This window comes from Hypomesus nipponensis, chromosome 13 (assembly GCF_054491055.1).
Source record: "Hypomesus nipponensis isolate SF chromosome 13, ASM5449105v1, whole genome shotgun sequence".
In the NCBI taxonomy this organism is placed as follows: domain Eukaryota; kingdom Metazoa; phylum Chordata; class Actinopteri; order Osmeriformes; family Osmeridae; genus Hypomesus; species Hypomesus nipponensis.
The window spans coordinates 4,910,161-4,937,897 of NC_140373.1; the positions used below are offsets into that span (position 1 = coordinate 4,910,161).

General features: G+C 42.0%; 1 protein-coding gene across 1 annotated transcript; it reads left to right on the plus strand.

Annotated features, from left to right (window-relative positions):
* The first annotated feature begins 176 nt into the window (after positions 1-176).
* Positions 177-27,737, plus strand: kcnh4b (potassium voltage-gated channel, subfamily H (eag-related), member 4b). The gene is made up of 16 exons (XM_084670257.1): positions 177-252; positions 5,405-5,638; positions 7,121-7,252; positions 7,908-8,044; positions 14,575-14,815; positions 15,687-15,844; positions 16,020-16,227; positions 17,953-18,147; positions 18,470-18,669; positions 18,940-19,189; positions 19,504-19,718; positions 22,044-22,082; positions 22,651-23,054; positions 23,669-23,763; positions 24,394-24,470; positions 25,332-27,737. The coding sequence occupies exons 1-16, from the start codon at positions 177-179 to the stop codon at positions 26,391-26,393; spliced, it is 3,723 nt and encodes a 1,240-aa protein (XP_084526383.1). The 3' UTR covers positions 26,394-27,737.

The window sequence follows — 27,737 nt, forward strand, 5'->3', positions numbered from 1 at the left end:
TGGCGAATGACCCCACACTTCCACATTCAGTTTGCGTGGAGAAGCATCATCTCTTTTAGATGTGCCTATCCCCCCAAAGGACCGGACCACCCCTGCTCCCAACCTTGACAGACCACCGTGCGGGTCTGGAAAGGTGTGATTGGCAGGGCAGTTGCTGACTCTAGAACAGGGTCAAGATGCCAGTGATGAAGGGGCTTCTGGCCCCCCAGAATACCTTTCTGGACACCATTGCCACCCGCTTCGACGGCACCCGTAAGTATTAAGTAATCTTATCATTGTGTGGTTGTAGTAGCCTAATAGTGTTATTAGTTGTAGTAGTGATGGATAAGTCCCCAGTATTTTAGAATATCCATGGATGCCATCAGTATTTTAAACTGTTCTGTATATGAAAATGAAATTAACAATGTTTTGGTAAAACAACAGTACTACAGTAGTATTGTGATTGTGGCAGGAGAAGTTGAAGTTGCAGTATAGTAGTTCCAGTAATGTTAACATGTCTCTATACTATTGTAGATTCTCATAAACATAAAGGGACATTTTTTATATCACGTCTCAGTGAACATTCAGTAATTGTAGTATTATATCACATACAAGACCAATATCTCTCTACATATTTTGCACAACAGTATTCTCTGTGGTAACGGTTATGAATTTGAAGTTCACTCCTTACAGAGACTGCTCTGCTACTGTGCAGCCACACATCAGTATGATGTCTGCATGGCTTGTGTCTCTTGTTTTGTACCTGGTGGGAAGACTCGGGGGAGACTGTAACTCTTTGTAAACAAACACCAAGGGAGGCTAGTGTTTACTTTCTGTCGCCTTACCCCAATTTCTGCAGATAACCCTCTCAAATGCTACATGTTTTGTTTCCTAAAAACTCGAACCACCTTGGAGCATATTGGACAGTCAGACAGCAACATTTGAATATTTTAAATCGTATTTCGTTGTTTGGCTGTATGTAAACATTATAGGTAAAGGGACGATACAACTATTATTGCTTTATTACTGTATTATTTGACATGGTTGGTGATTGTGATACATAATTGCAGTTTCCTTCTTAATAACTCAGCCACTGTAATGAGGGCAACAGTTGTTAAGGTTTTTTCACTTGCAATAACTGTTAGTAATTTTGAAGAACAATTTGTTTAGTGCTACCCAAATTGCTTCATCTCCTAACACTATACAAGATGTGAGTGTTTACTTTAGCTATTTAATGTCTTTCTAGGTTTATAGATAAGTACATTTATCAACACTGTGTCATTATACAATGTGTTGAAAGATTGATCTGTACGCGCAGTTTTATATAAGAGGGCCTAAAATTATTCACAAAATAGCTGTTTGTGGACAAAAACAAAACAATGAACCCTGTACCCAATGTATCCGATCTGTTCAAATATGAGGACTAGGTACAAAATCCACACACGTCTTTTTTAAGTAGGACTGTGCTGTAACTTCCCTATTGGTTGATCACGTACCTTTGATGTGTGATTACTATCCAGTAGTGAATGAACCCATGATTATCTTAGAACTGATCTCTGTTAGACTGCCAAAAGGAAGGGAGGCCGTTTCCTTTCTGTGCTCTAGAAGTGAGGTCATAACCCTAACTTCAAGTTCACAACCTCTTAAGCCAAAATGCAAAACATCTTTTAAATTGATTGAAAATAGGCTAATTTTACTGACCTGGTCAAGCTTTATCAATTTATTTGCGGAAATTGTTGTTGATTTACCTTGCTTAACTCTATTTAATAGGCTACTTGTCAGGCTGTGCAGAAACGTTTTTGGGTATTGAATGGACGCTTACGTTCCTACATTCTACAGGACAACTTTCCACAGAAAACTAATCGAGAGGTCATTTGAAATATGCTTCATTTAAGGCTTAACAATTTTCCTTAATTGGCAGTTTCCTCATTATATTATAATATTTTTCAATTCCGTACTAGTAGTATAGGCTACTCTTCAGAACTTGCGACCAAATGCGACCTCTAATAAGGACAACTCACTATAGCTTGCATGAAGTGCATCAAGGGAATAATAGGGCTAGAATAGATGGAAATTGCGGGCTGACGGACACACGCTTTTGATCGTGTTTTCTAGCCACCAAACCTGTGTTTCAAAGACTCAGCAAGCTTCTTCCACAACAGGGTTCTTCTGGGTGGCAGTTTGCCCGAGGCTGAAAATAGCTTCCCGCGGTTGCCCGGGAGACTGGGTGCAGCGGCGGTTGGTGAGGGTGCTCAAGCATTTTGGGTTAGTCTATGTGTGACTGATAAGACGTTTGAAGGGAGATTTAGTTCGTTTGATAAAGTAATTTTATTTATTAAACCCAACACATATGGTTTTATCAAAGTAACGTAGCAATTGTTTAAGCAAGTCGTAATTTGTAAGCGACAGTCTTGGTCATGGTTGTAGTCTAGACTAAGATAGCTCTAATCTTTGTAGGCACACTGTACAGTAGGCCTATACGGTCTAATTTACTGTTCAACTGGAACTCACATATATGAAATGTTCTGTTGGTCAGTTTGCCTTTAACACGTCAGCACATTAACAAAAGTCTCAATAAGTACGATGTATTCACTGCAGATTAGACAAGCCGGCAAGGGTTGGTGAAAACGAGTGTATATCAGGAGGATACTACTTATTGTAGTACGCGTGTAAAGATTATGCACACTCATGTTTGCACACATGCTTGCGTGAGGACCCCGTCACACAGGCGCATAGCTCCACAGTGCGGCCTCGCCAGTAGCAGCAGGCAAACATGGACAACCAGGCTATAGGGCAGCTGTTTGCAGAGATAAGAGTAGGGCTCATTTGCTCCTCTCACACTTTTCCTTGAAAGGCGACTGATAAACCAAAGGGAATGGGCCAGTGTCAGAAGATTGAACCCGGTGGTGTTCATTGTTAGCAGGGTGATGAATGGGTCTACGTGGTCCGCCACTAAGGCTTGAATAGGAAAACAGCAGACAGCAGGCGGACAGTTGAAGTGATTGGGTTGGTTGCTTCTGTCTCTCAGTGTTGCATTTTGTTAAGCAGTGGGATTGGGAAAGGGTAAAGTAACACAAGAGCCTTCTCTGGCATTTAGCTTCAAATATTTGAGATTTAGTTTGATCCACTGGTTTACAGTAGCTAAATCGAGTATAGCACTTGAAAGAATGTGGTTATATTCATTGTAAGCATTCTAAAACCTTGAAGGATTTAAGTAACTTCGGTTTTAATTTATATATTTGTTTTAATCAACGCTTTGATTTAGCAATGTAAAACTCAAGACTTTATGCCATCATATATTAAGGTACTATAGGCTGATTTACAAAGACAACATTCTGGTCTAAATCACCAGTGACAGGAGACAAACCTCCATTTTACCTAATTCCATGTTAACACAGTAATCTCCCATGCTGCCTCAGCCTACTAATTATTTTAAAGGTGCTATTAACCAGTACGACAATGTCATGTGAGCACCACACTCTTTCAGAATATTTTCAATTGATTGACCCATTCAATAGAGAGCGTGTGAGGGCAATGCTACTGTTGTTGTTTGTTTTTAGCATCTAGCATCCCAGATTACAATTCTTCTATCCGCCGTGCAGATGTGTAATTAAAAAGAAAGGCTACAGCACATCCATTCAATGCAGAATCTGTAAGAGGATTACATTAGAGTGAAGAACACATTCACAACCACACGAACCTGGCCCGGTTGCATAGAAAGTCATTCAGAAATTTCATTGCATTCTTATTGAGAAATAAAATTGGACACCAACACTTTTCCAACAAGGCACATTGTAGGAGACAGATGTTAACCTATACTTCTCATCTTTGGATGTTTTCCTCCTTGTTAAGACAACTTTGCGAAAAATCTTGCAAGTGGACAGGAAATAGTATGGGTGTGCTACAATGAACTTTTCACTCAAAGAATAATAAGCATTCATCATTCTTTCTAAATGTTGAATGCTATTCTTTGTTTACACTGTGGTGCTGCAAAGTATATACATATGGGCTGCACAATGATAAACTACTGCCCTATCTTTTGACCCATTTAGGAGACGAATATAGCAATGCTGACAAGAGATTGTATAGGATATCTTTAGACAAATTTAAATTAGCCAAAGAGATTAATGCTACCCTGAATTCTATTCTACAGAAGTTCACAGTTTACATGGAAGCTGTCGGGATGTTTGTGATTTATTTGTGCGAAGGGTTTTTTGTCTCTGCCTGTCATTGTCGATCACAAGACCTATGTTGTTTTTGGTTGGCTTTCACGGATGAGACGCTTTTGGTCGCTGTCCATCTCTTGCTATTTCAACCAAAAAATGATAATGTATGGGACAATTCATTGAGCAGAGCAGATTCCTATAAATAGCCTAATAAAAAGCAAGAAAAGGTTTATGACATCCAGTTTAGCGTTAAACACTTGTGTAACCATCACAGACAGCTGGCTAGAGGCCAAGCAAAAAACATGAATTGAAGGCTGTTGTCGAGGTTCAGGATCCGGTTGTTGCGTCTCCTTGTGTAATCCCTCTGTGGCGCGTTTGTTACTGCTTGCTGCACGCCTGTGAAAGCTGTCACCGCTTAGAAAAATCCCCTGTCGACGACTTCCTGTCAAGGACGTGCAATTAAAGAACTAGTTTGTGGAAAGAGCTGCTGCAGCTACTCAGCTCATTCATGCTCCTGTGCCTTTCACTTAGGCTCAAGCCTGTTGACATGTCTGAAGAATATGAAGTGGCCTGATCTGATGCACTGTGTCTCTCTTTAGTATTTAAATGTGGTTAGTGTGTTAAATAAATCTGAGTGTAACCATTTGTCTTTTTCCAAGGTCAAAATGGGGATCTACAATTAAGTCCCCAATGTACTGGTAGTAGGCTAATTGATATTTCTATTCTCCAGTGATTGTAGGGTATTACTGTATACTTTATGCATTAGAATGATTAGATTTATCTTTATAGTGGATTTTCTGAGGTACGACAGCAACTGTTCAGCATGCACAGAATGCAAAGTATTAGACAGACATACTGCCTGTAGGTATCAGACAGACCAAGCCATGGCTACCTTACACTGATGTAATCCCCAGAGGGACTGCTGCTTAGTCCTAGTGTAAGAGCCTGAAGGCACAGCTAAATGAATGGAGATGGAATCTTAGATAAATATACAGTATATTGTATTTTAAAGTGTCTGTCTAAGGTTCCCTGCTGTCCAAGGTCCTGAGAAGAAAAATACATTAACTGGGGAAAGACCATGTGAGTCTGAAGGGACAACCATTCCCACTCCTCTCCATCCAGCCTCCAGCCATGCCCAACCTCACACTGTCCCCCTTCATAAATATGCATAAAGATATTATGATGTGTTAGTCACGATAAACCACCACTTTTACGCTTACATAAACAATATGTCCTTGTTTTGTTCGTTGCTAACACAGACAGTAACTTCCTGCTGGGCAATGCACAGGGACACCGTGGCTACCCCATTGTCTACTGCTCGGATGGCTTCTGCGAATTGACGGGCTTCGTGCGCACCGAGGTGATGCAGAAGAACTGCAGCTGCCGTTTCTTATACGGGGCCGACACGAGCGAGCATGTGGCCCAGCAGATGGAGAAGGCTCTGGAGGTCAAGGAGGAGTATCAGTCCGAGATCCGCTTCTACAAGAAAAATGGTGGGTGGTGCTAGAAAAAAGTATACGTGAATTTCACATTGCTAATACTATGAGAACAGAGGCCTATTGTTTTTGGAAATTTTAAAGGTCCATCAGGAAAAAAAATGATATGTACAAAAAATGTTTTGTCCCGAAACATACTTTGTAAGCTAATGAGGCCCTCTGACAGTTGTTTAGTAACACAGACAGTGCTGTGGAAGTGGAAAGTCAATTTATTTATTTTGGAGTGGCCCGCTTCTTTCCAGCCAATTATGGTCCTGCAGTTCTGTCCCAGCCAATTGCCTTTGACGAGGCGGGCTTTCCTCTTTGGCTTATTCAGTGAAACCACTGTCAATCAAACTCAAGCTGGAGTTAAGCATGGAAGTTTGAACAAGGATTAGGGGCACTGTTTCATTTTAATTGTAACAATGGCTGTTTTAAGGAGTGAAGTGTCTAGTTTCAAGATTTTTCACAAAACATTTTAATGAAACATTTCTGAATGTATGACACAAATTTATTTTCAGTAAAAAGTACACAATAATCTAAGTTTTGTACTTTTTAAATACGAAGAATGTAAAGTGTACTGTCCCTTTTAGCCAGTGTCATTAACTATGGCAATGATTTACAGAAGTTCAGAAACAAGCAATCACACCATAGCAAACACTTAAGTAAACATTTGAATCAAAAGTATCATTTCAAACCCTATACAAGAACCTTGTTATAATAGAACACCATGCATGCTGAGAGACTATGGTTACACCGGTTTATATTCCCACTACAACTGAAACTTTCAGGAGGAAATGGTGTGAAACTCTCTGTCACTAATTACTGAAAGAGATCACAAGAAGTGTGCAGGAGGTGATAAGGGCTGTGCAACTCGACCATAGACCCCATTAAACAAGTTACTTTTCAGAATTTCTCACATTCTAACACGGGTGCACAAACAAAAACATGCACACACACACACACACACACTCTTTCTTTAACATACTAGTGTACTAATTTAACATTCTCTCTTTCACACACCCTGTCTACCTCCTTTCCTCTCTCCCTCTCTCTGTTTCTCTCGTCTCCCTGTCAGACACACATACATACACATTCTTGCACCCCGGGAGATGTCCAACATCTGTTTGGAGGCAGAGCTCATCTCTTCTCTAGTTGCTAATGAGCTAGCTAGGTCCAAGAGAGGCTCTGGATAGATGCCCCTTCCTTCTCCAATCTGATTGGCTCGCCTTGTCTGAAATAGAGATTAACTCCTTCTCTAAGCTTGCTTGAACAATAATGGTATATTGGTTTTATTGCAGCACATTGCACACAATTTCAGCTTTGTTTTGTCAGTCTTCACAGTTCTGATGAGTGAATCTAACACAGAAAATGTGTAATTACAAGATATTTGTAATGCTTCAAACGTTTTTTTTTTTACGTCTGTCACTGCCAGCATTTTTGCAAACAAAATTAATGCTGTTTATGTTTGTAATATTTTGTTATAAATGTTTCTTCCAGGAACGGCCTTCTGGTGCCTGCTTGACATTGTCCCCATTAAGAATGAGAAGGGGGAGATGGTGCTTTTCCTATTCTCATTCAAGGACATCACTGACACACACGGCAAAGGTCACCACAACAGCAAAAAAGAAGGTAAGCAACAAAACCTCCAATTGTTTTTAACCAAAAAAATGTTTAGTTCTTTGGTCTGGGCATGATTTATGACCCAAACCCTCCTTTGGCCCCAGGCTTTCATTTGGACAGAGTTCCATTGTTTGTCATTGTCACATTCTACTGCAATTGTTTCTTGGCTTGGTATTCAACTGTTGGAGATGAGCCTGCACATGCTCACACGTCTTCACCCAGGCAATAAACAAGGGCAGAAGCAGTAGGTAGTTTTACATGTTTGTGATACATACTGTACATATGCATTTGAATTGTGACGGTAAAAGGTTTTCCACAGTGCAGGTGAAGCCATTTATGGGTGTGTGAAGAAGATGGGATGTTTCTGTGGCGTTTCCGTGCATTGTCAGAACTTTGTATGTACATTAACTGGGTGAATACATGTTGTTGTCATCTCATCTTGATTCTACAAATACTATTGGCATTAATATCATTGCATGAATTTCAATCAAGTTATTTCATTTTCACATATGAATACATTGGCACCACCTCATGCATGCCTACTGTCTAAGACCACATACGAGATGAAGGGTAAAATGTAAAGGACCTAATTTTAGCTAGCAAGAGACCTAATGAATAATATCATAGAGGTTTTAATCATTGCCTCCTTGATCTTTTTGAACAGTTTCTGAGGACAAGAGGCAGAGAAGAAAGAGTGGCAGCTCTCACTTCAGTGAAGCCAGGAAGCGTGGCCGGACTGTACTGTACCATCTTACCAGTCAGTTCTCTAGGGGAGGCAAGAGAGAAGTCAACCTGGGAAGTGTAAGTACCCAAACCCCACCCTCATGCATTATAATTGGTTAATTGATCAATTGGCAGTTGGCAATTGCATATGTGCTTGATTAGCTGTTTTGATCCTTATGCTCTGTTGAATATTTTTTGTTTTCTAGGGAACCTTGAATGATTAGTTATGCAAATATAGCATAGATATTAACAAGCTACCCTTTTTGACTCAATGGAACTCATTGGAATTTGTGTTATAATTAAAAACAGTATACATAATTTTGAATGATTTCTCCGATTTCTCTTTCCCCATTCACTAATTGCTTGCACTAAGTGCATGCAGTAGGGTGAGTTCATTACATCATGCATCTCTCCTTTAGAGCAGTATATCTATGAGATAATAGATCCCTGGTGAACGCCTTACCTCATGGGTAATTAATATATCTGCAAGCCTGGTTACCACACAATGCATTCATATGTATTTGAGATTAAGAACGCAATCAGTCTCTAAACTGAATAATTTCCACACAAATGCATGCAATAGTATCCTTTCCCCATGTGTTGCAATGTTACCAACAGTACATTCTGTTCATTCTGTTAGAGAGGTTTAGCCATCATGTCAAAAGTACTATTGTTTTTTATGCAAATATTTTCCACTTTCCCTTTAACTTCAGAATAAAAGCGTTTGTGTGGCAGAGCACGTTGAGCTTTTCCCACGGCAAGGGGGGTCTGTCTCCTACAGGGTGTTGTATGAAGCCCCCCCCCCCCCCCCATGTGCAGTAGTGTCAGATCCTCACAGGAAGTTAAAAGAAAGGTGTCAGAAATGTTACATATCAAAAATCTATTACAACGATTGCAAAAACTAAAATATGTATTAAAAGAAAGGGATACAACAGACAGTAGCGTTGTTTTATGTCATGATAATTTACAATTATAACAAGATAAATGATAATCATCTCAAATTAAGTTTAGGTTTAATAAATTAGGTTTTTTTCAACTGTACAGACACCTCACACATCTTATTACAAACTGAGATGAAGGAGGTTTGTCACTGTATGCCTCAAGTCATGTGTTGCACAAAGGGATCCTCCACACTTTCAGCCTGAGGGGGATGTGTGGTTTATTTCAGGCCAGCACACCTAGCCCTTTCCTGGGCAACAGTGTGCTACGCCTCCCCCTCGTCTGCCAACATCCTGGTGATATGCTTCCGATCCCACCTTCTCACAGATGGCACTGTTTACCAAACAGATTCAGACATGCACACACCTGCTTTGAAAACAGACACTCACCTATATAGAAACAGACATAACCACATGCTGAGAAACAGCTCACTAGACAAACGCTCACGAGCAAAATATAAACACAGAGAAACACCACCTTCAAAAACACTCACCACCAGTCATTACTTTGCAAACGTATTTTAAAGAATGCAATTTACATACACTGACAATATTAATGTGTTTTTACTCAAATACTGTAATGCCACCCACAGCACAGAAAAACACATACCTCTTTATTATTATTATTATTATTTCTTGCTATTATTATCATTAGCGGTAAGATAATGACAACAACGACACAGCCAACACTGAAAACTATTCAAATGAGTTGTTGGTTTCTCTAGAGCCCCGTATCTTGACAGCTCATTCAACTGAGTCTTCTTAATTCCCTTTAAACATTATTTTTTAAACTGCTTGTGAACATGTCACTGGGGCTAACCCAATATGACAAAATGTCGGCACCAACAATTTACACAAAGCTCCAATTATACAGAAATGCACCTAAGATAACATAAGGAGTTGTGTGTGTGTGTGTGTGTGTGTATGTGCGTGTGTGTGAATGTGTGAGTTTCACTGTGTGTCTCAGTACAGCAAAGCAATTCTGTCTGTACAAATCTGCACATACTGTACACACTCTGTCTTTCTTTCTGAATTTATCTCTGTATATTTCTTTTGATCTTTTTTCTCTCACACACACGCAAACAAAAACTCATTCACTATCACTTTTGGTCAAAACATCCCACAGGCACCTGTTACGTCAGATTTAAGCACTCTAAAACTGGTTGTTCCCATCCTTGATTGTGATTGGCTATATCGCGTTCCATGCCGTTGTAAAATCCAGCATAACATTACAGGTTGTCCTCATAACATTCTTTAACATTCCATATTACTGCGCATCGAATATTTCAAATAAAAAAAGACGGCAAAGGTGTCCATCTGGCTGTTGCGTGGCAACGATTTATGTAGGAACTATACTTTGTAGTGGCGGAAGAATGACGGTTTATTATAAAAAAAACACATGTCTATATTATGTGCTTACGTAAACATGTGTGGATATACTGTGGTCAAAGATTGACATTTTTGCTATGGCTGCATCTGTTCTTTGTTCTACCTGAAGGCCCATGTATAAGCCCATGTACAGATGGATAAGCTACAAACAGTACAGTCAATACAAACTATCACACCTAGACACACACAGACACACATACTTCCAGACACACTCACACACACACTCAGACTCGGTAATTTTCAAAGAAATTCTTATCTTGGGCCTTGCCGTTGCAGTACCATTAATTAGTATGGTACACACCGTACAAACAGCACTGTATGTTATATGATTAGATTAATATGATTTTTATGTTGCTATTTTTTTGATGTTTTGAACAAAGCAGCCTATTGTTTTAGAAAAAACAGTTGGTAGAGAAATATGCAGTTAATATACCAATACTACAGTGGTTACTGATCTTGATTGTACCTTCCTCGCTCGCTATCTCTCTTTCTCTCACTCTCAGTGTCAGGCCGGGGTTTTCAGGCACACATGCAGAGAGTGGATCAGGTGCAACAAAAATGATTTATTCAAAAAAGGTTAACAAAGGGGTGCTCCACAGGAGGATGGTTCAGTCCAACAAAAAGTAATCCAGAAACAAAGGTAACATCCAAAACCAAGAAGGCGTACTTACACAAACAAACTTCATGACAGAGTGAAGAGGGAAGGACACCCAGTGCTTAAATAGGAAGTGTTGATCACCGCAGGTGTGGAGCCCAGTGTAGAAGAAGGTTGGTGCTAGGTGCTCTAGGGTGAATGTCCCCCTCTAGAGGGCTGGCGCCCGTGCGCGGGTGTGACACTCAGGTTTTCGAAGGGTTTGTCAAAGTGTTTGTTGTCAAAAGGAATTCATCTTCATCATATAAAGAGCTAAGAAATTGCTAATCACATGGGTCGGGGTTCCTGGTTCTGCCCTTGGAGTTAACAGAGAGTTGCATACTTAGATTCATGAAACTCTTGTTCCTTTATTCATGGAATCACAGAGCATTGAGCTGAGCGAGTACTTTCTTCTTTCCATTCTTTCATCATACCCACCATTATCCATCTTTTCCTCGACATCCCCCTGATTTTGCAGTAACTGTTGGCAGTGAATGTCCCCATATCCACGTCAGCCAAGCTTGGAATAGCTCTCTATTTGTAGCACATCGTTCCATGCGGGAAAGGTAGAGATGCAAGCGGGAGAACACCTGTGCAGCAGAAGAACCGGGCTATTAATCAGAAGGTTGCCGGTTCGATTCCCGGCCGTGTACAATGACGTTGTGTCCTTGGGCAAGACACTTCACCCTACTTGCCTCGGGAAGAATGTCCCTGTACTTACTGTAAGTTGTCCTGAATAAGAGTGTCTGCTAAAAAATGAGTGTAGCAGAAAGAGAACTCGGACAGCTCCGAAGTGCAAATCATAGCCTCAGGTTTGAGGAGTTTCAGCAGAAAGGATAGTGGTGTTCACATTTCGTTCATTCTCATGTTCTGATCTATCTAAATGTTGGACTAAAGGACTGTAGTTAAGCTTTGACAAGTATAAGTAGGTAACGAGCCACTGGTGCAATTTTGCCAAGAGTGGGCTTCATTCTTTTAAAAACGATACAACAAAACTGACAAGAAAAATTAATCATGCTTCTATTATTTATATTGCTTGAGCTTGACTGGCATTCGGTTTACTGAACAGCATTCAACCAAGTGCTGTGACAGCTTTTGTATGAGTATTTGTAATACACAATAAAAGACAGTTTATCAGTGTTTTGCCCTGGTTTCTCCTTTTCTCCTTCTCTCTCCCTTTCTCTTTCTTCCACTCTCTCTCTTTCACCATCTCTGTCCTCTCTTTACTTTGTCTGTCTCTCTTTCTCGTCTCTGTGGGGTTAAGAACATGCTACTCTAGTCTCCTGTTTTTATATAATCTCCTGTAACCCATTTTCAAACGAGTACACCAGTCTTGACCTGTTTTTTCATGTGAGCGTGTGTGCTGTGGAACGAGACGTATAGGATTGCTTAAGATGAAGGTGAACATGATAAAGCAAGTATGTGTGAGTTCTCACAGAAAGTAAATTTAATTTTGTGATATTAAAGTATTTCTTAGCACAAGCAGACGTTACATAAAACCTTGCTTTGAGTTAAGCTTTACATCTCTATAAACTTTACACGGTCTCTTGTACTGTTAATCAGGAAACCCAGACTCAAATTTCATATGAACTCTGTCCTCTGAACATTAATTATGGTAATGAAACTAAACTAACTAAATGTATTTTGGAGACACTTCATTTTAACTATCTGCACTTGAGGGACATGTCGTGGGCTCATGCTGTCCACAACACCAAGGACGGCATGTCTATTTGTCACACAGCTGGCTTCTCAGAGCTCAGAGCGTGCTGGGGGTTGTAGTCGAAAGGGATTGACGGTGTTAGGCTTAATGAAGTGAAAAGATCAGATGTAGCCGTGTGAGATTTGGCGACATGTGACCCCCTCAGCTGTAGTGTTTTCCTCATCCATTCATTAGGACGTACTTGGTCAGATGCTCAAGGGGCCAAAAGACAAAGAGGTGACCTGACTGATGATGTAAGATTAAATAAATTATTAAATAAAGTATAATCAACTATTGCTGACTTCTCGGAAATGACATTGTTAAAATAACAGTAGCAATTAATGGTGATTAGGCTCTACTTTGGCTCTGATCTTCACAGAAGTCAGGGAAACGTCAGAGAGGAAATATATATAACTGAGACATAATGTAACACAGTGACTCTGAAATGCCCCTCTCTGCCTCACTTTTTAGTCTGCACACTTTGATCCAAAAAGCAGACCGTGTCAGCATATGTCAAGGATCATTAGTCCTGAGACAATTTGCCATATTCCTCTTTACCCTTTCGAAGAGGAGATAAATGTGCTATTGTTCCCCATTCTTCTAGCGGTGTGTGTCCATCGGCCCAATTATCTTTGTGAGGAAAGGCTAACCATCCACCCTGGAGTATCATTTAGGAGATTATACAGGCTGGACACCCCTTGGCAGCTCCTGGAAGCATACCAGGGAAATTCAATTTAATACTTCATTACCCAGACTCTTGGGGCGCGCCTCCCACTACTTTCAACCAAGGCAACGTTGTTCTTCGATGAATTACCAGCCATTTGGTGTATTCTCTGTTTCGCCCCCACCCCTTCCCTGTCAAAAGTAATGGCTTTGCTCACTCTCCTCTAAATATTGTTATGTCCATTGTGTGCCAAGTATGTGGTACCATTGGCAGATCTGTGGTGTCATTACGCCAGCTGCACTCTCTCACATTTGCCAACTCATTGACAGTAAACGGCTATTAGATTTTGCAATCAAAAATTCAAATGAGGGCTTATGAATAAGCATCATTTTTTGAAGTTAATTGTAGTGCTCGGTCAGTATGGCGTTTTCCTCATTCCTTTTAATGAGACTGCATATAGAATTTCTGATGGCATTTAGATGACAGAGAAGCTGGAAAGAAAAGTGCTAATCAAATGATATATTTTTATGGGTGCAGTTTTCCTCTCCATTACCCGCATCCTCATATATGAATCCCTTATTCCATAAAATCACACAAGAACTGGATATATTTCACAGTGTGACTTCATCACCGCATGTAGAGCTCTTCTGCAGATGCGGTTCAGCAGTAGTGTCAATAAGCAGATCGAGTTGATCAACTGCTGAACTTAGTGTTGGTGAAACTATTCATACCAAACATTTTTGTCTGTCATGGAAATGCCTCTTCCTCCACAGCCCCCACAGAGAACCAGAGCCCACACTGACTGGCAATGGCTGTCCTTTTCACCTTAACAGCTGAGCTGTTTTCCATATTGAAATATCAGCTTCCTGTGAACTCCCCAAGTGCATATCTTGACATTTGAGTCATCTATTTTGAAAAAACATTACAGTGTATTATCATCACATTACAATATATTTTTGACAACCGTAGCAAATCTCCCTTCACTGCCTATATTCCTGATGTGTCCATGTTTATATATAACTGGATGAATTTACTTGACAAGTTATTTAACTATTATTATTATTATCCACTCAGTTACTCCATATCAATAATACAAATACATAAAGCCTCACAGCAGCATGTCTATATGCAGAAAAAAAGCTGCGTTGGTCGTATATTGAACATTAGCTGACCCTTTCTTTAGCAGTTTCCAAGTTCAAAATGTGCCAAAAGTGGGGTGCGACCAGACAGCCTAACCGTAACCCCCCTCTAACCCCCCCTCTCCCACTCTTTTCGTCCCCAATCTAGAACATGTTCGAGAAGCCTTCTCTCCCAGAGTACAAGGTGGCGGCAGTGCAGAAGTCTCGCTTCATCCTGCTCCACTATAGTGTGTCCAAGGCTTTGTGGGATTGGATGATCCTACTGGCCACCTTCTACGTGGCTGTTACAGTGCCCTATAACGTGTGCTTCACACCGTATGACGAGCTGGACAATGCAGCCCGCTCCACCATCGTCAGTGACATTGCTGTGGAGATGCTCTTCATCCTGGGTAAGATGGGAGATGTTCACTTTAACATATTATGTTTAAAAGACCGGAGGTAGGAAGGAGGGTATAAGATCATGGGAGAAAAGGGTATAAGATTGAGTTTTCAGAGCTGGGTTGGAGTGGGTCTATGGTTTCACTTAAAAAGGAAACATTTTATTGATGCCTGCAGTTGGTGTGAAAATACACTATTCATAGTAAAGCACAGTACATAAGTCAGCCACAAATACATTTCAAAAAGAAAAAACACATTTACACTTAGTGATGTAGATGGTTTTTAATTTCTATGTTTCAAAATAAGATCTGTTTGCTGTATTGTTGTGTGGCACAACACCATGTGTGATCAGTATTAGATGATATCCTTGGTAAATACGCCTGTAGAGGGGTACTCAGACAATGATGAGTCATCGTCATCCAAGCGCACTGTGTCGTTCCTCCAGTGAATGCATGTTGTTAAAAAGTGTTGAAAGAGACAGAATCATGTTGTAACTGTTGGAATCGTGAGAAAAAGAGGATGAGGTAGAAGATTTGATGACCTATGTTGATGATTCACTTCCTGTTTCCTTTTCAGCCAGTCTTGACTTTTGATTAGGAACATACAGTATATCCTTATTTGTTATGGTGGGGATGACATCCATCCTCCTGTTTGAAGCAATTAAAATCAAAGAATTATATAGCAATTAGTAGCTTATATACATAATTTATTATAATGTACTATACAAATGTTTCAAATGAACAACATCAATGACGTAATAACTGCATTGTGCCACATCGTCTTTTGATTATTTGTATTCAGTATGGGTAGTATGGGATTTTGATGTGCAAAACTCCTTATTTGGCTTGAAAAGGAAACTGAAACAAAATCTGCTTTTCCCAGACATCATCCTTAACTTCCGCACGTCCTACGTGAGCCAGTCGGGCCAGGTGGAGTACGAGTCACGCTCCATCTGCCTCCACTACGCCACCACCTGGTTTTTTGTTGACCTGGTGGCAGCATTGCCCTTTGACCTCCTCTACGCCTTCAACATCACTGTGGTGGGTACAGTCCACGTGTGGCAGGAATCATGCTGTTAATGGTGGACTTTTAAAGCCATTATCAGGAGAAGGGGAAACTGGGGGGCTGTTTGATTCTGTCTCTTTCTCTCACCCTCCTTCTCCCTTTCCGCCTCTCTCTCCCGCCTCTCTCCCGCCTCTCTCCCCTGCTCCCTAGACCTCCCTGGTCCATCTGTTGAAGACGGTACGTCTGCTGCGCCTGCTGCGCCTGCTCCAGAAGCTGGACCGATACTCCCAGTACAGCGCCATGGTGCTCACCCTGCTCATGTCCATGTTTGCTCTTCTGGCCCACTGGATGGCCTGCATCTGGTACATCATCGGACGGAAGGAGATGGAAAACAACGACCCTGACACCTGGGACATTGGTGGGTGAGGGTGATGTGACTCAGACAGACTGGACCAGTACCTCGGAGGCAAACTAAACTAAACCGGCCTAAACTAGTATGATATTTTTAATTGGTGGCAAGGACATGGCCTACTATATATCTAGGAAACAGCAGGGTTGAAAGGACCTGGCAGAGGTGTGTACTATGTATGTGAGGATCACACTCTGTCCTCTACATAAATGCAAAATAAGTCTATCTAGAGACCCTCTTCAATAGGATCACCATTACCCACCCACAAAAAATACCTCCCTCTGACTAAACCAACATACAGTAACACACATCACTGCATAGAAGGTGAACTTACAAGGACATACAGTACTACTGTATGCTTCCTCCTTCCTTTTTCACAGGCACCAACAGCTTCCCATTATGTTGCTGTGGGGCTGCATGAATAGTCCTAAAGGGCCACAGTCCCTCCTCTGTGGGGTCCGAGGGTTATTAATTGGAGCACAAAGTTGGGGCTGAATTACTGCTTGTAATTAGGGACACGCCACAGTGAGGGCAAGAGGCCATGGGAGAGATGGTGAAGTATGGATGATGTGTGTGTCCTTTTTTTGGGGGGGGTGGGGAGGGATTCTTGTGTGTGTATTGTGTATTCACGCCCCAGCTGTTGAGTGGTGTAAATATATGTATCTGTATTTATCTGTGCTTGTGGGACTGTACATCTGTGCATTCTTATGTATTCTGAAGGACTGATGCTTTAGTCATTTTGTATGCTGTGGTATCCAATGTATGCAGTGGATGTGTGTCTATCTGCATTTCTCTGTCTCCAAGGACAGGGTTACATTAGGGTACACCTACCAATTAACTCCAGGCCCTATTAGCCCCTGGAGGACCAAACCTAATTCAGCTCTCTCCCAGGCCAGCCATTACATTCTGTGGACCATGGTTGTCAAGCCAGCTAGCAGAGAGCCAACCAATATCCCACTCATTATACCTAAACATTGAATTCAATTGAACCAACAGCTGTCCATGGCCAAATAACTTTTTATACTCTCTCTTTAATTGCGTAGTACTTAAGCCTGACTCACACTGGACAATTATCTGTGCAAAACACATCACTTTAACAACATGATGGGAGTCAATCTATTTAAGCAACCCTCCATCTAAAACACTTATGACAAGCCTGCAACACTGACAATCTGGTTATTAACCAGATAATCATTTATATTTTACAGAATCAAAGCTGACTAAAATTATGCTTGAAAACATTTTGTTCTGTGTTCCATCGGGCTCTGATCTGTGTGGTATTGATGGGCTTGGAGATGCATTTAAAAAATTAATCTCTATAAAAAGATTTTGGAAAAGACTAAAAACAGACCCACCCCTATGGCCACTACTGTTTTTAGCATCTGTGTTCCATCTATATTAAGTAGCTTAAAATTTTAATTTCACTCAGTTACTATCCTCCTCACTTTCCCCCAGGGGCTGTGAGGCCGTAAGCAAGGTTTCTTTTAGGCCCCCATGAGAAAATCCAACACTAGGAGAGTCCAGGGGCAGATTCCCTCAGGAAGGCTGCTCGACATCCAATCCAGAGGAAGATGTGCAATCATCCTTACCCAGTCCTTCTACCAGGCTTGGGGCAAAAACGTGTCGATGGATTGAAAATGTACATCGAGTACAACAGAAGTGAGGAGCTCCACAGACCTTGACCTTCTCACTCAGTTTTTCGTTTTGCCCCTCGACATCCCTCCTCCTCTGCAGGGTGGCTCCATGAGCTGGGGAAGCGTCTGGAGACTCCGTACGCCAACAGCACGGTGGGCGGGCCCTCGGTGCGCAGCTCCTACATTGCCGCCCTCTACTTCACCCTCAGCAGCCTCACCAGTGTGGGCTTCGGCAACGTCTGCGCCAACACAGACGCCGAAAAGATCTTTTCCATCTGCACCATGCTGATTGGGGGTGAGTCTGTCTGGCTATACTGCCCACCGGGGGGACACCCCCAGGGGCCCCTGGCATGGTTTCTAAGTGAGGCCATGCTAGGGGCACTGACGCAGTAGGGGGGAAGATGACATGCAGACTAACAGCTTGAAACTAGAATTCATGGTGATTACTTTTTTTTTTACTGTTTGTTGCAATTACTAGGGAGCTGTGTGAAATAGTACCTCTTCTTGGAACTTCTTGTTGTAAAGATATTAAAATATGTCTACCCATGAATTTAACAAGTTCAGTTGGGTTTGCTGTCCTTTTATAAACTTTCAACCCACTCTCCTACTCCCCTCAGCACTGATGCATGCAGTGGTTTTTGGAAACGTGACAGCAATTATCCAACGCATGTATTCCCGCCGTTCACTCTACCACACACGCATGAAGGACCTGAAGGACTTCATTCGTGTGCACCGCCTTCCCCAGCTACTGAAACAACGTATGCTGGAGTACTTTCAGACCACCTGGTCCGTCAACAATGGCATTGATGCAAACGAGGTACAGTAAGATGGGAAGGATTCATGATTCCAGCAGAGATTAAATGTACTGAATGCATCATAGGATTTTCCAAGGATGTATTAACCATATAAGCATACAATAACACAGAAATGACCTTTAATCCAATTGGTATCTGGGTTCTACAATCATGCTGTCCCCATCCTATAATGTCACTCCATCAGCAGTAATAAATGAATCTGCTGACAGTGTAAGCCAACATGCACCACAATCAGTCTTAGACACCGACCTCCTATCCTCTTTGCTGTTTAGCTCCTCCATGACTTCCCGGACGAGCTGCGGGCCGACATCGCCATGCACCTAAACAAGGACATCCTCCAGCTGCCTGTGTTCGAGGGGGCCAGCCGTGGCTGCCTGCGCTCCCTCTCCCTGCACATCAAGACCTCCTTCTGCGCGCCAGGGGAGTTCCTCATCCGCCAGGGGGACGCGCTACACGCCGACTACTTTGTCTGCTCCGGCTCCCTGGAGGTGCTGAAGGACAGCATGGTGTTGGCCATACTGGGTCAGTATGTGTGAGAGTGGGGGGGAGGGGGGGTCTGGGGTGCAGTGGTGGAGGTTCGTGGTCAGGGGTCAGGGGCTGATTATAGGGTTGAAGATGTGCAAAGCAGATGTTACATTTAGTCATTTAGCAGACGCTTTTATCCAAAGATGTTATATAATAGATTTGAATGCCATAGAATAGCCATTTCTGAAATGTAGTCTTCTTGCACTGATGTAACTATTGTTATGTTTTAAGATACCAGTTCATTCTGAATGTTTGGCTTCGTTGTCATGAAGAAAGGTTATGTGACACATTGTTCTTAATGTTGGAATTAGGAAAGGGAGATCTGATTGGTTCAGATTTACCAGACACAGATCAAGTGATCAAAACCAACGCAGACGTGAAAGCGTTGACCTACTGTGACCTGCAGTACATCAGTGTCAGGGCTCTGAGGGAGGTTCTGGAGCTGTACCCTGAATACGCCAGCCTGTTCACCGCAGACATTCACCAGAACCTCACCTACAACCTGAGGGAGGGCAGCGAGGCTGAGGTGAGACTCACACACACACACACACACACTATTTAATAACAAATATTTAATATTGCCCCTCAAAAGTTGGAAGGGTGATTTAACAGTAACTGTTATCACGCACATTTTGTGTCTGCGTTTGTCACTATCCTTGACTCCCACTCTTGATCCTGCCAATGGGGCTGGCAGTGGGCACATTGTCACAACGATTACTATGCATCAGTGCCAGTGACATGAGTAGTCTCACACGACTGCTAACAGCTCGCTGAACAGGATGGATGATCCAATGTATGTTCTGATTGATGGTGATTTGGAAAAGACAAGCTGACACTAGGTGTGATTTTGTTGTTATAGTAAACACACACTTCAGTTAAAATACCAGGTATTTTGAGCATTTCTACCAGGTATTCTTAATAAACACACTTTTTTCATTTCCATTTGTTTTATTAGGACTATTCATGCATTAAAAACTAATAACCGCTACGATCTGGAAAATATGACTGACCAGCCAGACAAAATATTAGGAGGAATTGTCTCTGCCAGACAATGGAGACAAATGAAGGATATAATCCCTTTAGGTTTGACAATACAGCAAAAATAATACTGACATAAATGACAGATTTCCTTCATCTTTCTGCATAAGCTTGTATTCATTTTCCTACAAGCCTGTATAGTTATTAAGACCATATTTTCAGTCTTTTGCTTCATTTTATTTTATGTTACTGACTTCCTGGAAGAAAATTTCAACCTCAAGGATAATGAAATTGTGCTTGCATTTCATTCATAGTTTATGTGCTCTGAAAGCAATTTCAAAGCCAGGGTATATAAGTAATGCCTCCGAAATAAAATTATAATATTATGTTGTTATTGCAGTGGCTGTATGCATGGTCCATGTAGTATGTGGAGACAGTAGAGGGTTGGTGTTGAGGACAGGATTGGTTGTAAAGAGAGGGTTGTGCATGGTGGTGTGCTGCAGCACATGAGCAGTGCTCTAGTTTTCTTCTACCATCTGCTAGGAGTGGGGTCTCTGGCTTTAGGCCAGAGGCGCAGGCTCAACCCCTGACAGAATGAAGGAGCGCTAAGTACTGGGGACCTGCTGTGACGTAGACACAGTGCTGCAATTTCCACACAATAGCCAGGTTTGTATTTGCAGTGGCAGTGCCTTCCTTAGCCCTGTTCCTGTAACTGCTATCTTGACAGAAAGCCCCACGTACAACCCCTACCACTTACGCATGCTGATTCCACAGCCCCCAAGCATGTTTTAGCCTGTATCTTTCCCACCTTTCTCATCTCAAACCTGTCATGTGGTCTTCTTTCATACTGCACTCTTGTCTATATTTCAAATTCTTTACATTACCCATTATTTTATATAATGCCAGGGCATGCACACACACATGCATACATATTCAAAATACATGAATGCAGTGTGTCTTTATGGATAAACATTGGACATTTTACATAAATCTTTCTCAAAATATATTGTCTTCAGTAGTGGGTCAGGGGTGGCATTAGTGTCCCACTGATTGATATTGATGTGCTTTCATGTCTTTGCTGCAGTGATATTAGATGATGGCTAATAAATCAGTCCTGTTTGTATTAGGAGAGGTTTTCATCTTCTTGGGAGTATTTTTCCCAGTCCTGAGAAAAAGACTGAAGTAAGGAGATCAATTGGCAAAAGTAAAAAGGTTATCAAGGGTTTTTTCCCCTGCTACTGAACATATTGTTTAAAACACTGTTCTCTGACTCATTTAGCTGAATATCTACATCCAACTCGTAACCTTTTGATAAAATAGTTTTATCAGCACTGATCTCACTCACTAGGATGAAAAGACAGTTTTGTTTGCAACTGTCATGTACAGGAAGGAATCTCTCAAACGAGAAGACAAGCCGCATCACACCAATGCAGCTTCATGTTTGTCATCCTTTCAGCTGGTAATTGTCGTAAATTGCTAACAATTTCCCACCATGGTAGCGGAAAGAGGAATTTCCTCTGAGCTCCTGCTGCCATCAAGTGCAAAAAAGGACCAATTATGAGATTCAAGGGTGCATGGCAATGGTCTCATTTCGGGAAACAAGGGATAAGACACTAACAAGGCGTTGCATTGGAAGACAAATCTAGTGATTTAAAGCACAATTATTAGAGAGTTGCAGGTCATACTTTTTAAAGAGAACTGAAAAGAGTAGCTGGATGAACACAAAATCTTGTGCTGCGTAATTTAAACATTCCCTTTCTCTAAATGGTCTGACAAACGAGAGGGATTTAAGATAAATAGAATAGGCTAAAAATGTCCAGTTTTTTCTATAAAGAGTAAATGTGTAATATAAAGTCTATTGTTGCTTTTACAGGGCCTCACTAGGTTCTCAAAGTCACCCAGACTTCCACACGTGAGTTGCATAACCTTCAGTTTTCTATCTCTGACAACACAGTCGTGACCATTACTTCCCCATTCCATGTTTATCCATCATTAACCTGCCTGCCACTTGCAATATATTTCAAATGCACTGCCCTAGCCTCAACACAATTGTAAGGAGAATTGCATACATTATTGTAATTGTAAATTTTCAAGGGTGTGTTTCTCGGTTTTCAAGGTAAAAGCCCTCATTTTCTGGGGCATGTTGCTAGTGAGAGAGCTATTGGGGTTAGCACCAGTGCTAGGACCTCCCCTACAGGTTGAAACTCATTTGGAGCAGAGAGGATGGTTTGGTCCCAGGGGTCGACCCACTAACTAGGTCAATAGCTGTTCTAATGGGGAACCTTATGAGCTACTTCAGACTAAAGACTAGGTTTTTCATACCATAAACTTGTCCGTATGTTTTTAAATGTTTTATGAAGACAATTTGCCAAAAATAATTTGCAGGAATTCAGTGGCAGTTAAAAAACTATACACAACTATAAATCAATACACGTTTTTCTGTGACTACCCGTAAAACTGCATATCCTTTCCTCTCCCAGACCACCAGAGCTTCAACCGAACACAAGCTGCCCTCCATAATAGAGACCAAAGGAGACGATCCAGATGACTACTTCCACCTCTCCCCAGGGTCTCGCTCTCGACGCAACCTCCTCCTGCCCAATCTGAGCAGTCCCGTTCGCCGCACCTCCCTGGGTAACCTGCTGGGCGACGAGCTTCGCCAGTTCAATGCCCTGCGACGGTGCCGCTCCCCCAACCTGAGCCGTGGCCTCCGGGGCCAGAGTCTGTCCCCCCAGTCAGCCCCCAAGAAGGAGCACTGCACCCCCACCTCTGTCTCCTCTGCCAGTCCCCCAGCTCCATCAGGGGAGTCTGGGAGTGGAAAGAAGCCCACCAAGCTTCTGATCCCCAAATTCAGCTGCTTCGGGCCCCCGGACCTCAGTCCCAGGTAGAGAATAACATAACTGATGTTCCAGTTGACCAACCCCCCATAAAGGTGTTTTATCAAGATAAAAACATTAATTAAGCAGCACAAATAATGAATGGCAAACACGGTTCCCAAATATGTTCCAATATATAATGCCGGAACTGTCGTTCATAACAACCTCACGGTGTACTGTACCTGCAGCAAAAGTGTCAGCAGCGATGCATAGCTAATGCTAATGGATTACATTCACAGTGCATCTTTCATCATCTTTCAGCCATCAGAACTCTACGGTTACTTTATTAACCATGCACCTTATCCACCTCCACCAGCCATCCTTACATATTTATAAAGTATCGGTAGGTTACCCAGTAAGCCTCACATGTACATATGGGTAATACAGTAAAGTGGCCCAGTGGAGTCCGATGTCCTCCAGTCCCAGACAGGTACCATGGGACTCGCCTCCGGTTAACCCCAGATGGGTGCCTGCCAGTGCAGGTTCTCATCATCGGCAGCGGCTGCTGCTTGGGTCGTCTGGCAATGGACGATAATTGAAAAGGCTCTTCTGTTACTTCACCCTACCCTCCATTCTGTCCCTTCTCTCTCTCTTTCTCTTGCTCTCTCTTTCTCCCCAACAGGGTTGTTGATGGTATCGAAGACAATGGACAGACTTTCCTCTTCAATGTAGAGCAGAGCGAGCCCAAGGCAAGCACAGAGGGCGGTCCTGCTCAAGGTAACTGAAACCTCCTTCAACCACACACTGACTGCCTTGACCGCACCAACAGGGAGTCTCATTTGTATACCAGCTGGCTGAAGGTGAAGATAGGGTTCAAACTGAGGCCATCATAATGTGGTGCCCTCTGGAACATGGTAGGTTGGGAAAGATCAGCTGACAGCTGAAGTGTTGAAATAAAGGGACCCAGTGCACTTGAGGACAACCGAGTACAAAACAACATTAGGGATTTTTAAATGAAAACAAAAGTCAATTGTTATAAAACAAATCTACATTCATCCCAAATGCTGCAAAGTGGAAAATTATGTTGCAATGCAGTCAGCCTTTGCTTTATTTGGTGACAATTCTTGGATTCCTAAATATTAAGATGGGGGATTAGGCTTTTGGGCTTATAGGCAGGGTCCACTGTCCCTCCTTGCCATCATGTTTGACGATATGGTAACAGACTGTAGCGTCGTTATTGTAACTGTCCCATTGAAACAGTGCTTACTGTACAGTACAAAATATAAGAATCATTCACCCATTGGCAAGGAAAGTGCATTGACAAGCATGAAATATATTCAACACTTATTTCATGCTGTGTACTGTATGATTCTCCTTGTTTCTGTCATTTCTGTCTCACCTGAACAGACTCCAGGCAGGTGAATGCCACCCTGCTCCTGGAGACAGAGGAAGTCCGACAGAGCATCAATCAACTCAACCAAAAGGTACAGTTAATCGCAGCCCAGATAGACCACCGGCTGAACCAAATGACTCATCTATCTGTAGTCCTAAAGAAGCCACAAGCCAGGGTCTCCTTTACAGTTGTCTAAACATCTACAGGTTCTGATAACTTTAAAGGGAACACATCCAAGATTAAAGCCTCAATGTATTTCAGAACACATTATCCTCCCATATGAGTGAAACTCACCATGCCTTGCCAGTTCACAACTCTCCACATTGAAACAATATATTGAAGATACAAATTGTGTTACATTAAATACAGAAGAATATCAGAATCTCAAACACAAAAATGTGTAGGTAATTTATAGTAGGTATCTCTTTATTGCAGGCACTTATTGAAGATGGAAAAAACAAGCTACTTAGTCTACTAAGTTGTAATTAGTCTACGCGCAGATCAAATCTTAACCCCCAATTATAAACCAACAGTGATAAATTAATTCCAAGATCATAAATTGTCTCTGATATCTATCTTAGGCAGCCAAGTGCATCTCTGCGTCCTTATGGGCCAGTACTAGGCAGGTGTGGTGATACAGATGGGCTTGGGTAGGTACTGTCTGAAGGAGGTATGGAGGTATTAATTAATCAGCAGGGGTTCTTCTGCAATGCAGAGGAAAAGTAAGGAGGCGCTGACTCAACAATACTTGGAATAAAACAGATGACAAGCCAGCCTTACTCACCCCCCCTCCCCCCAACCCCCCTCACCGCATCCTTCCACGTTTTTGTCCACTTTCCTTTCTATTTAGGACACGTATCGCCTTTCCTACTCTCATTGGGATTTAGCATTGGGATCCTATTTGATCTAACATTTCACTGTACCTAACATTGCACTGTACCTCTCACCACAGATGGGCAATTTGAACCAGGAAGTGTCACAGCTGACCAAGGACCTCCATCACATGATGCACCTTCTCCAGGCCCATGTGGCTGTGAACCACTACACTGCCTCCCTGTCTTCCTACCCCTACGGTGTCCACATGGTCTCCAACCCCACCTCAGCCAGCAGCGGCATGGCCTACAACTTGGCACCAAGCCTGCACCTTCACCATGACGCCGGAAGCCTGGAGGGACATAGCCACCACAGCCATCACCCTGGAGAGCAGTGGATGTACAGTGGAACACCAGGGAATGCCGACTCCAGTAGTACCCAGCCAGAGGGACACTACCAGGCCCAATCTTCCAGCCCAGGGCTCTTCTACCAGCCCCATGTCATAGACTTCACACCCAGAGAAGGCCCCTGCCAAGACTCTGGTTGCTTTACACCACACCACTGGACAAGCCCTTCCTCACATAGCCCAGATTTCCAGGATTGCAGCCCTGGTCCAGATCCTCTGACCGGGCTTGAAGACCCAGAAGATATGGCTTTGGGTGCTACTCCAGTTGGCATTAGCCAGTCCCATAATACCTTGTGTCTCCAGCCCCCCAGTGGCAGTGGTGATTACTTGCCTTTCACTCCCACATTCGCCCATCGTCTCCTGGAGTCCTCGCCTAGCTCAAGCTCCTACCTTTACCTGCCTTCTGAAAAACACCTGCAACCCCCCAGGCCCACGCACCGGATGGATATTTCCACCGTTAGCTCGGACTGTCTAGGTCACGACCTCACTCAGCAGGATACAACCAGTCTCATGCTGGAGGACACCCACCTCTCCATTCACCCCGTCCCTGCATCTCCCCCCTCCTTCCTGAGGCCGTCCTCAGTCTGCTCCCAGGACTTAGGGCCTGACGGCTGTGATGCCAACCTTCCCCTGGGGGACTCAACATCTGTGGGACATACCAGTCTGGAGTGCCTTTTGGGGAATGGGGGGTCAATTGAGAGCCGGGACAGTGAGAGTCCATCGTCTCGGAGATCGAGCATTGGTGTTCAGACTCAAAGCACAGAGCAGTCTTGGTGTCTGGACCTGACAGACTAGATTGTATGGTTATATGCTGGTCATCACAATTACATTGTCTGTCTGTAGGGAGTTGTCAACAACTTGACATCAGAGAAACAATTCAGTTCAGTTTGACGTGACTGCGCTGTATTCTTATGTATGGTGTGTTTTGCCCCGTTTTGGGGGGATATAATATCTGACAAAATCTGTGCAGTTACTGCAATACTATGCAACAGCATGTCATTTGTGCATTACTTTGGCTTTGTTAAAGTGTGCTTTGAATTTTTCTCATTTCAAATACTATTTTGTCTCTCATGAGGCCAGTCAGGATACTTTTTAATATCAATGTTGAGAAAACATTTCATGTTAGAAGTATTTTTTATGAATAGCTGGAAACAGGAATGTTTTGATGCTAAGTTGGAGAGTAGATCTTACATAACCTTATTGACTGAAACCCCCACAACTAACAGCAGTCGTAAGCCGTTTTCGTAAACATACTGTATGTCACACAGGTATAACATTTTGTAAATTAGTTTCAGATTTGAAGCCATGTCTACATAATCTACTTTGTGCAACCAAAATGTATTCAAGTTAAGAAAATGTTATTTTCTTATCTATTTAGTGAATCTTTTATAAAAGAGAGAAATCTGTCAAGGCATTATAAGGCATCATTAAGAAGTCAGATCCTGTTATACACTTATTGTCATAATATTGTTATTGATGCAAGATTTATTCATGTATTTGCCTAATATTTATTTATCAAAGACTACCAGAGGCATTACTGTAACTAAAATATTAAGTTATTACAACATAACTTAGTGTAATGTTTAAGTGGAGGTGGCTGGATATCATGAGGTTTGATCCCTTATGAATACAATAAATTATAATGATCTATATTTACCCAAATTTGAGGTAAGTATACAGTATGTTTACCCTGTTCCACCTTAGCATGGCACAACATAATGCACAACATACATTATGTGAGATTTTTTTAAATGTAAATAAGTGGACAAAGTAGACAAATAAATTGTCTACCTTTGCATCAACAGTCTAGCAATCTGTTCTGTTAAGAACTGTGTATTGCATTTTTTTTTTCTGAAGTGAAATAATTGTACATAAACTTGAGGAGTTTGCTGTTGATATTATACCCGTTACCTTCTTGCATGGTAAATTAGCTCATTCTTTTTCCTAAGGAAAAGGTATCTGACTCAGTGTGTTCAATTTGACATAACAGGTTATATGGTATTTGCATGACTGATTGAGACAGACTAATCAATATGGTTGGATGTTGTTACCTTCAGTGTACCAATGTAGCAAAAAATGTAACAACATTAATATACATACTGAGAATGTAAGTTTGCAAAATACAAAATATACATATTT